The sequence below is a fragment of the Opisthorchis viverrini genome (assembly GCF_000715545.1).
Source record: "Opisthorchis viverrini unplaced genomic scaffold opera_v5_96, whole genome shotgun sequence".
In the NCBI taxonomy this organism is placed as follows: Eukaryota; Metazoa; Platyhelminthes; class Trematoda; order Opisthorchiida; family Opisthorchiidae; genus Opisthorchis; species Opisthorchis viverrini.
In genome coordinates this window covers 1,396,813-1,408,663 of record NW_008751749.1, presented here as the reverse complement: position 1 = coordinate 1,408,663, position 11,851 = coordinate 1,396,813, and the positions used below count along the sequence as shown (strand labels likewise).

The following is an 11,851-nucleotide window of genomic DNA, read 5'->3' as shown; positions in this document are numbered from 1 at the left end:
TTCTGACGCCATAGGTGTCTCAAGTTAGCAAACGCGGCCCGAGCCTTGCAGATTCGTGCATTCACCTCATCTGTCACACTGCAATCAGATCAGGTTATCCAGTCCGTCTGCAGTTGGACACTGCGTCGGACATTGCCATCATTTCAGGGAAGCTTTGGCGCATACTCGGGCGACCTCCGATCAGGTCGAACTGCTAGAAATACCTGCGGTGGAGAGCTAGAACTTTCCGGTGAGATCCAGTGCTGTGTATGTTTTCGGGGAACTACATCAGTGGGATCGAGTTATGTAACGGCAGCTGAGCTGAACTCATTAGGTCTTGATTGGTTCGATCGATTGGGGTTAGCCGGCACTCCAATCAGTGTCATATACAATATAGTTCAGTCTCCCATGGCGCATCCAGATCATGCGTCCGACTTTAGCAAGCGATTTCCAGTTGTTTCCCAATCTGGTCTCGGTCAGTGCACTATGACACAAGCAGTCCTTCACCTCCTGCCAGGTGATACGCTAGTCTTCCGTCCGGAGAGAAAACTCCCATACGCTTCCCTCCCACTAGTAGATGCCGAACTTCAACGGCTGGAACAACAAGGGGTTCTGTACCCTGTATCCTACTCCGCCTGGGCAGCGCCGATTGCCGTGGAAATGAAACCGCATAGATGCCGATTTCTCAACCGGCCTAAATGCAGCTCTCCAGCAACACCACTATCTACTGCCAGTGCCCGACGATCCATTCACTGTTCTGAACGGTGGAAAGTTCTTCGCGAAAATCGACCTTGCTGAAGCGTATCTTCAAGTTGAAGTCGCATCAGAATTACGCCCACTGTTGACAATCAACACACACCACGGGCTGTATCAATATACCCGTCTCCCGTTTGGCGTCAAAACTGCCCCAGCAATCATCCAGCAGTTGATGGACACCATTCTTTCTGGCTTTGCAGGTGTGGTCGGACAACTGGACGACGTGCTGATCGTTGTAGTTTCGCCGAAAGAGCTTCTTGATCGGATCACATTCAGGAGAATGGACTCCGCCTCCGTCCTGATAAGTGTCATTTCCTCTTGACAACAGTGGAATACCTCCGGTCGTCATCCTGACCCGGAGAACGTTCGAGCTACACAGCAGATGCTGCCTCCTAAGGGTGTCCCACCATTACCTTCCTTTTTGGGGTTAGTCAGTTATTATTCGGCATTCTTGCCTTCGCTACATGACATTCGACCCCTACTGAGTCAATTACTTGGAAAGGACGTGCCCCGGCGGTGGTCAGAAGAATGCGAGAAAGTATCCTGCAGCCTAAATGCGATGCTCAGTTCTTATCCGCCACTGACCCACTACGACCCAAGGATACCGATCGTCGTGGCAGCTGAATCCTCTACTTTTGGGATAGGTGCCGTCTTCCCAGACGTATCGGAGAAGGCCATCATTCACACGTCGAAATCACTAACACAGCAGCGATATGGACAAACAGAGGAAGAAGCGTTGGCCTTAGTGTTCGCCGTCCGGCGTTTCCAAAGTTGTTGTACGGTCGCCGTTTCACCTTACTTACCGATCATAAATCGTTACCGCCTATTTTCGGTTCAAAGAAAGGTGTTCCCGAACATTCTGCCAGCCGCCTTCAAGGATAGGCGCTTATTATGCTGGGCAACGACTTTGGTACATAATATCGTCGCACCACCGACTTCAGTCAGGCCAATGCATTATCTCGCCCGAATAGCAATCAGCCAACTCACGGAGAATACATAGTTGTTGCGCAAGATGCCTTCGAGGACTCAGCCGGCCCCCAGTTGGTCCAGTCTGTTCGTGTATTAACCGTGACAGTGACAGAGGTTCAGCAAGCTACCATGGCTGATCCGACACTTCAGAAAATGATCCAGTTCGCGAAATCTCGACGGCCTTCGAACCTCAATAATGATTGCCTTTGACAGCTCATTCAACGCCAAGATGCACTGTCAGTCGTAAACAATGTTTGGAGATCGCGTCGTAATTCCTCAGTCTTTGCGCCATCGAGTCCTCCGTCAGTTCCATTCTGGGCATCCAGGAATAAACCGCATGAGATCAACCGTCCAGCTACAGCACCCTTTCGGTGCCTAACTGCCATGCCATCAGAAGGAAGCACGAAGGCTGGGATACTGACAGGTTGCCCAAGCCTACATGGTGGAAGTCGAGAGGCAGTGGGTGGGTTCGAACCAGGGAACTTCCGGTTAGTAAATTCGTGCTCCAACCACTGAGCCATCCCGCAATGTGCTGGTCACACATGGACCAGCACATCACTGATTTTGTGAAACACTGCTCCCGATGCCAAAAAACTGCCAAAAACAAGCCACACCAACCACCGGTTCCCTGGCCTCGATATTAGAAGCCTTGGTCTCTGGCCCACATTGATCGCACAGGACCCGTACATGGCACTTCCTATTTGGTTGTGATTGACGCTTTTTCAAAGTGGCCAAAAACCATTCCAGTGTCCTCTCCAACAACATCTAGTACGCTGCATGTTACCCAAAATTTTCAGCCAGCATGGCTTAGCGGAGTCCATGGTCTCAGACAATGGTTCGCAGTTCCGCGAGTTTCGCACTCGACATTCTATAACAAACGTTCGCCACTGTACCACCCGCAATCGAATGGTCAAACGGAAAGGTTCGTCGACACATACAAGAGAGCCTTGCTGAAAGCGCGAGGGGAGGAGACATTCATCGAAGCCGTTCAGAGACTCTTGTTTGTGTAGCGAACGACCCCGAATGATGCCTTGGAGAACCACCAGTCACTTGCAGAGGCACTCTTGGGACATGAGATGAGAACTGTGCACCATTCCATGTCGCCAGCACATTTTACCGAGTCATGGGTCACACCGGTGGCAGCTGGGGCTCCATTCAAGGTGGGAACGCCCGAACTTGTCCCTGGTTATCGCCTGGGACACGATGCGTGGATTACAGGTCGTATCCCGCGCAAACGCCGTAGTGTCGGTTGGTCAATACACCTGACCCAGAAATGAAAACCAAATCCGCTTTAACAGCACGCCAACATACATCTTACTTGATACAACAGAGCTGGAGGCTGACGCAGTTTCGAAAGACAGTGTGACCGAGAGCTCAGTGCTTGATCCATCAGTTCGTCCCAGGTGGTAAGCAGAGCGACACCGCTGCCAGCCGGAACGTATTTCCGTCGACCCACGTCGAGGTCGTTATTGACTTTTCACAAGCAGAGGCTTTGGTGATAACATTATCCTTAGAAACTCACCATTTATACGGACCACAAATCTCTCGTTTTTGCCTTGGGAACATCCCCAGACAGACACTCCCCGAAAGAGAACCGACACCTGGACTTCATTTCTCAGTTTACAACTGACATACGCTACATCGAAGGTTCGGACAACGTCGTTGTATACGCCCTCTTCCGCATTGAGGTAAACCACATCGCAACGATTTCTATTAATCTATGAGTCATTGACTTTGCACAGCAATCGGAACCCGAATTTTCAAATTTTTCCATCCTTACGTCTCTAAAGTTCGTCAAGTTATCGCCTCTCAAGTCGGACAGCCTTACTGTTTGTGACATATCCACAGGACGCCCAACGCCTTTTATTTCTGAAAAATATAGACGCTCCGTATCTGACCACTTTCATGTACTCTCTCATCCGAGCATTCGGACGATTGCCAAACTTGTGTCACAAAGACACGTTTGGCCAGACATGCAAAAGGAGATTCGAACTTGGACTAAACAGTGTCTCAACTGTCAGAAGAGCAAGATTCATGCATGTCCTCACCTAAGTCGACCGTTTCACACCCTGGCCCATGGCTATTCCTGTCAATGACATATCTGCTGAAAATGTTGCTAGAGCCTTTGTCGACAATTGGACTGCTACATTTGGTGTGCCCGCTACCAATACCGCTGACCGATGTCCACAATTCACGTCAAAACTTTTCCACGACCTCAAACGGTTACTTGGTACGGATCACTTCTAAACCGGCTGTCAACGGCCTGGTCGGACGCTTCCAAAGATAACTCAAGGCATCGCTGACCGCCTCCTCTAACACACACTGGTCGGAGTGCCTCCCGCTAATTCTCCTCAGCATACGCAATAGTGTTGAAGAGGACTTGGGCTGCACAGCCTACGAACCCGTCTTCGATACTACCTTACGCCTCCCGGGTGTAATGCTTACCGACTCCGTAACCACCGATCCTAATTCCTACGCTTCCCAGCTTTGCCAATATGTGCGAAATATCCGTCCGTCATCAACTCGACAAGCCTCCAAGCTCACTCAAGTGTATGTGAATTTTTTGTGCGCGTGTATGCGGCCAGAAATCCCTTACAACTACCACATGAAGTACCTCTCAAATTCAGTTCTCGAAAAGGCGGATCCGCAAAGACAGTTAACAGAATCATCATCATCATCATTGTGAGCTGTATTAACCGTGTACTCGTCGTATAGTGGTTGTAGCTGCCGCAGTTTCGTTCACCGACGATTTGGGAGGAGGGGTAGGTAGCTGCGCATTGCAGGCGGGAGCTGATAAATTCGTGCATAAAACCAGCACCGTCAGTGGGATGTCAAATGGGGGATTGGGAAGGGAGCTATGCATTGAAGGCAATAGCTTGGATGCACGAGCGCCAATGAGGGCGCGACTGGGCCATGTCTGACAATGCTTCTGCTATTGATGTGGTCAGTCTCGGGGTCCCCATCCAGGAAGACGGCAGTGACCAGCACAACTGAGTTTGTTGGTAATGGCTTTCATACTTCGCTGCCAAGTCACTGACTGCCTCTGGCTCTCTTCCACTCTTCACGGGGTTGTGCGAAAAGAGCCCTTCGAGGAAGTCGGTCGACTGGCATACGCAGCACGTGGCCAAGCCAGCGCAACCTATGCAGTGTGATCAGTTCATCTATCGAGGGTGTTATTTCTCCCGAATACCATTCGACATATTAGCATCGATCGATTGAAGTTGCTCACACGCACACTGGACCAACTCCAGATGATGAGTATACCAAGAATCCCTCCGTTAAAGTCACATAGTTATACGAACTCCTCTTTGACCAACACCACACACATACTCGCAATGCCTGGTCGACATCACAAACTTCCTGTTCGTTTCAAAGACTAATTATTATTATTATTATTATTATTATTACATTTATCTTTCGAGAGTCATGCTCACCCGTTTGATTCTCTAGGGTGGGGAGTTCTGAAACACTCGTAAACTGCTATTTTCTGTGCTCACTATCATCTTTCCCCGTATCAATATCGGCCACATTACTGTACAAGTTTTTTAATGAAACGAAAACACAACCGCCTGCTTCTTGGGCTCAGCGGGACTTTGTGACTTTTGCTAAATGACAGTTTTCGTGACTGCCGGTTGACCATCATTGGCTAGTACTAACTCTCAACGTAAACTAAAATTCCGGCTACAAACAGTGGAGTCATCTATTCACATCAGTGGATTAATATTGCGATCACCGAATATTTGGAGTGCCAGGAAAGTAGAACTCTCTCTTCTTGCTGTGGCGGAACGTAAACTAAAATTCCGGCTACAAACAGTGGAGTCATCTATTCACATCAGTGGATTAATATTGCGATCACCGAATATTTGGAGTGCCAGGAAAGTAGAACTCTCTCTTCTTGGTGTGGTGGTTCAACGGAATACGAGGTTTTTTAAACTGTGAGTCAACATCCACTTAGATTTTTCTCTTTGTTACGTTACGCCTAACTTTTTCCGTTCACTAGACTCCACAGGGCTGTTAACCACTACACAGTTGTCCAAGGTGTCGTCTTCCGCGGAGACGGGATAAAGCAACGTAGCTGGGGATAGAATATCATCGCAGTCCACCCGTATTATCGTCTGCTCGCTGCGTGATCGAACGGTAAGACACGAGTCTAGGTCGGCAAGAATTTCGCATATAGTAATCCTGGCAGGTGATAAGAATGCCACTAAGTTTCAGTAGCTAACCTGGCTAGAAAGCTACTGGAAACACAGTCATGCAGACTATGAAGATTGCTTGGAGGACGAATAGAGGCGAGGTAAGGAAGCAACGCTGTCAGCTTTCACAACTGTTTGTTCAGACGATCTGACTCGACTCAATGAACACTGAATATCCTCGAGATCGGCAGATCTTATGGCTGCCAGAAAGGCCCTACCAGCCACCAGCGACTATGATGGTGCATGCAGATCCCTCAAACACCGGATAATCAAAAGCTTGAAAAATGGCAGAGAAGGCTGGTGGGTTTCAAAAGTCCAGAAGATGGAGAAGGCTTTCGCCGCAGGCAACAACCGCACCGTTTCAACAGATTATATCAACGGGTCAAAAGAAGGTACGTGTTTAGTGAGACAATATGCATAAAAGACGGAACAACAATTCGCTCCATCAATCGCCGTCTCAAGCGGTGGACTGAGTACTTCAAAGAACAGTTCATCTGGTCTCCTTCAGCACAACCGCATAAAAACCAAGCAGGCCCGAATGGAACACTGACACCAACCCACCATCAGCAACCGAAATCCTGTGCGAGACAACAATCCTGAAGCGTTACAAGGCACTTGGCCACATTGTTTACACCCCGCGCTTTTTGATGGTGGCGAGGTCCTGGTGAAGAGACTGACAAGCATTCTGCAGATTTCGAACGAAAACAGAAAACCAGCTGAATGGAGCTCCTCGACCGTCATCCGAGCCTTCAAACAGCGAGCAAGAACGTCATGTGAAGACCATCATGAAATCAGCCTGGTATCCGTCACATCTAAGGTGCTTTCTGGCATTATTTGAGGTGGTTTGATGAATTATTGGGGGAGAAAGATTCGTGAAAATTAAGCTGGGTTTCGCCTTGGTCGAGGATGCATCGACCATACCTATAGCTTGAGAAAAATCCCGTCCACTGACCCAGTAAACACGTCATCGCGGTACCACCGGTGACAAGAGGTGGCAAATAGGGGTGGCATATTACGCTTGCCACCGATGGCTAAAACCGGCCAAAGGTGGCAACCCAAAAATTTCATATACTTAATCGGTGGTGCATTCAAACGAATCGGTTTCAAAAATTACTTCGTAAATAGAGCTCCAGTATCCAGAGTATCCTGTTACATTTGTTTTCAGAAGGCTTTTATGCAACAAATGCTATGTTTGGCTTGTATTCACCGACAAAGTCAGTGGACACCGTTAGCCACCGGTGGCACTGTGTTTACTGGGGAGTTGTTTATCGTTTGGGTCATTATGTGTTTGAAAATGGTACGTTGTACGAATTCGTGTACTCCCGAAGGATACCTGGAGTGAAAATTTGCGTCACACACCAAGTGACAAGAAACTCGCCACTGGTTTACCGGACAAAATGTGATTAATTATGTCGATACACTCAAAAAAAACTGTATGTACAACTATGAAGGATTGGCCAAGTGTATTAGAAGCACGTACCATTATCATCAACAACCAGGTCGACAAAGGACGGCATCCTCGAGGGTACCGCAGAAAGACAAATCAAGCGCAAAGTGAGACGAAAGAGTAAAACGTGGAGTCAAGGTCAGTATGGATCATAGATTCACGGATTGATACACACGATCGAGACTTTTGCCCAAGCTGTCCTGATCGGTTTAGTTCTCTTCGGTCAGTGACTGTCGTTCACCTGGAAGGCACGGGTGTAAAAAGGGAGCAGCACTGCTGTTATGTTCTCAGCGTGGGTAGTATTCCTGCCAGCGCGAGGAATCGCATAAATAAATGTCTAATAGTGCTTTAAATGAATGCAATGATCCACAAAGAGCTAGGAACTCATAAAAAAGAGAATCAGAGGAACTGTATGCAATGCTGAAGGCATCCAGCGTTTCCCACATTTCGGCACAAAGAACATCCTGTTTCAGTTACAATCTAGAGGCATCCTGGTGGTCAGCAGCGGCGGCGGATATATTGAACCGACAGGCTGGCACAAACGAGCGATACATTTTCTCAAGTTTTCTGGGCAATTTTTTCTCCTAAAGTCTAATTTATGTAGCGGTGACTAATTTCTGGTGCTATTATGGGCTTTTACACTTCTTTGTGAGTGAAAAGCTGAGAGCGCATAGACCCGAATAGGAGAGCATCTCATAATACCGCATGTTACTACCCAAGCCGATAAAAACGAAGGAACAGCTATGAAGGTTGTGGATAAATAAAATTTTATTTGGTGCACTGTCATGTTGGAAATGCACTCATACTCATTAGGCTTCAGAAACATCAGAAATTTTGTGGGAGCATGGAAGGCTCAAACGGTCATCGCCAGCGGAGCAGGCGGCGAGGGCATGGTTATATCTTAGCTGCGTCGCCGCGAACATTTCTCATAGAAACCCGCCACACAACAGCAATATAACTGAAACTGAATTGCAGTATTTTACGCGATTAGAACCGTCCGGTGTAAAACGGTAGGAATCCGCATGGTTCGATGAATAAGCCGGAAGGGCTGCGCAACTGACACGTTGTCTGGCCCTGCTGGAAACGCGGAGCTAAGCAGGGATCCGGCGGCCTCCAACCCAGGCGGCCAAGACGGACAGGATATCGGAGTCTTCGATATAAATCTTTCTACTCACTCGAAAAACTATGACATCGTCCTCTCCTAGTGAAAGCTATCTATGGTCCGCTTGCATTTCGAACCCGGATCTTGACAGTCTACTTCCAAATGCAGAGGGACCCATCACATCTCAGGTTTGTTGGCAGTCCCTGAACGACTAACCAAAGACTCCTAGTTAACAATAACAAAGATGACTAGCGGTGTGGATTTCTGTCTCGAAGATATTCAGTGGCTGCCATCTCCGCTACTTCAAGACCATCACTGCAGGCTACGACACCGGGCAACCCATTGCAATATGTTACTTGGATATCCAAAAAGCTTTTGACTAGGTCCTTCATGCATCCCTGCCACAAAAGCTTAGTGCTGCTGGTATTACTAGGACCTCCTTTCAGTGTTTTGACTCCTGCTTAACTCACAAGACGCAAATAACACAAACAACCATCGCAACTATCCATCAACAATAGGGTCATGCAAGGAAGCGTGCTAGATCATATTCACCCTTCCTACCGCATGCCAACGATGTCTTCGACGCCGTGCTTCATGGTACGGCCTTTCCCTTCGCAGATGATATACAAGTTGCATGCGATTTTCTCCTCCTACACATGTGCTCAACTTTCGACGACTTCAAACAGACAGACTCACTGACTTGCTGGTCAGATGACCCTAGCCTAAGTTTCTCTCTCGCTAAATCCCAAATAACTTCTAGGCTGATGCGTTCACAATCAGTGGGAATCCTGTCACTCATTTCAAAGGTGTCAAAAGACTGGGTCTAACATAGTCTTGTACGTTTGGATTTTTCCACCATGTCTAGTTCCAGGTTTCTCGACCACATAGGCAGTGCTTTTTAAAATTGCCTTCGAGTCGAAAAGCCGCGATTTTTAAGCTATGCTCGCGATCCATCTTCAGTTTCCGTGACTTTATGCCGAAAAATTTCATAGAAATTCATAAAAACTTCCAACACTTATTCACGGAAATGTTTTCCGATACTCCAAATCCCTCTCCTGCCACCTATGCTGCCAAATTTTAGGTCTTGTACCACTGCGGCTCAGAGAGTTTGAGTTAAATCCAACTCTATGAAACCATCCGCTGAGCGAAAATGCCTCTGTGGAAGAAGATACGCCAAACGGTGTTTCGCTTCCACGCTACAGATTACGTAAATCCAGCGACGTTTTAGCATGGCCTCCAGCTTGTTCTAACCAGTCTTTGGTCGCTAGGCTACTCAGGAAAAATCTAGCATTTAGCCACTTGTTTACGTCACCCTAATTGTGATATAAGTTAAGTTGGTTCCTGTAACGAGGTCTTCATTCTATTTGGTGACTTTTACGACTCACCAAACCTTGCTAATCTTACCCTGTTCCTTCTTATCCCCAAGCATCGACCCTTTGAATTACTTGTTTGGAACGCCCTATTTAGTTTTTATCTATCCCACCTGGCCCGTGCTTTACACTAGCAGGTACCCCTACCCAAGATACCTGCGATCCTAGTTTGACTTTGTTTTGCCCCTGTAAATTCCCTGGAAAACCCTAAAAAGTCCCGCTGCTCACAGAACTGCACAGCCGAGCTCAGTAATTTAAAACATGACATCCGTCACGGGCCTCTTCAGGAACTGAAGGGTGTCTCCAGAAGGATGGGACGGCACTGCCATACCCAATTTGATGGCGTGCCCGCAATCATTCACTTCCAACTTTTCACTGTGCCCTATCGCTCAATCTTTCGTATACCCGAGACCACGAACCAACGCACCTGTTGGCCCAAGCCGCTCCCGGGCGGCTTAACCTTCTGTTCGGATCTAAACATCTCGGTGGTTCTCATTCTGTGCTCGTCACAAAGTCAATCAATTTCAAAGCAGTTCGCTTTCCGCCTTACGCGTTAACAGCAAATTCCACTTCCAAGGAAACTTTGTAGCCGACTCCTTTTCAACAGCGACACCAGTGGTTCTGAAACTCCTGCTAACATTTTCCGTATTGCTGATTCCTACACCGCATCACCACCAATTTAGTGACTCTGGCCAAAAGCTTAATGGTCCAGGTCATTGGTTGTTTCAGGCTTTGGTTCAACATGACCGGCCAAATGATGATGGTTTTGCCGCCCGAACGGTTTCGCTGTTCTGTTTCCTCATTTTCCGCAGTGTGATGCCTTCTTATCACGTGCCAGACAGAATGCATCTTGTCTTGCCCTCACTATTTTTGTTCCCCCCCCCCACCACTTTCACATCCCAACGATCTAATCTTGCTCCGGCTTGATATGTTCGCCAAAAGAAGAAAGACAGCAGAGGATCTGCTTCCCTGCCCGCGTAGGTTTACGGGCGACAACGCCTACATCGGACAATTCCCGCTGTTTTTGATACCGTCCGTTTTGCTTGATCCCCTACACCCACAAATTACGCCAGTTACGTTTATTCTAACTGTAGCATTATGACCATCCCAACTGTATGTCATCCAGTGGTTGGAAATAAATATCATTAATATTAGCAGTAGTAGCACAATCTTCCAGAGTTATGCGTGGAAAGAAAAAGCTCATAATCTAATCTCCTACTTCTCATGGCCTAATCGCATGAAGCTGCCAAAAGATTACCCATTTGTCATTTTAACTTTGTAGTTTTTATTACCGATAGAAACGAACGCCAAGGGAATCGCTAGTAGCCATGCAAATCGTTGGGGATTATTAAACTATGCATTTTACGGCGCTCTACAGAAAAATCGGAGGCATTTGAAGCTAGCACTCTTTATTTGACTATTGGTCACTGGAACTTAACAAGCGCGTACTTGAGCGTGGCCGTGCTTTGCGGAAGCGCCATTTGAGCTACAGGCAAGTTCGAGGTTTTGGTGGCTTTTACAATAAAAGGTTTTCCACCAGTAAGTAGGGACTACTTCGTCGATTACAGTAAGAAATTTGTTCCATCGCTGATTGAGCAGTTTCCTGCGTAAGCGCCGCGGACTTGGTTTGCTCACTTTCTTGGGGACGCGTTCTTGAATCCCTGGCACACAAGCCTGAGGTCGCTCCTTTGAAGCCGCTTATGAAGTGCATTAGCTAGGTCCTCACTGACTTCAAATAACCGGATGGAACAGATAGTTTCTTTTAAAAACCGATGGTGAGTCTAAATATGGATGCATAAGAACTTTTCCAGGATTTCGGATCAAGCGTAGAGGTTGAGCAGCCAAAGTGGTTTCAGGAAACCCTAGTATCACCGAAACTGTTCTGTGCATCATTCTTACAGCGCGTGGTGGGTGGCGCCAACTGAGGTCGACAAAACAGCATCGCCCTCACCAGCGGATAATGTCAATGGATTGTCCTACAGCTGCTCGATATGCTTTTTTGGTGTGGCTTATGATAAACGCTCAGCCTTCGAGG

The 11,851-nt window shown here is 47.6% G+C and overlaps 1 protein-coding gene across 1 annotated transcript in view; it reads right to left on the bottom strand.

Annotated features, from left to right (window-relative positions):
- T265_05147 (hypothetical protein) overlaps window positions 1-7,440 on the bottom strand; it is a gene marked incomplete at both ends in the record, with an annotated part of 27,179 nt that extends 19,739 nt beyond the window's left edge. Inside the window, one exon of the mRNA XM_009170071.1 lies at window positions 7,378-7,440. Within this exon, the coding sequence (XP_009168335.1) occupies window positions 7,378-7,414 (37 nt within the window). The remainder of the gene's footprint in view (window positions 1-7,377) is intronic.
- Window positions 7,441-11,851: the final 4,411 nt, after the last annotated feature.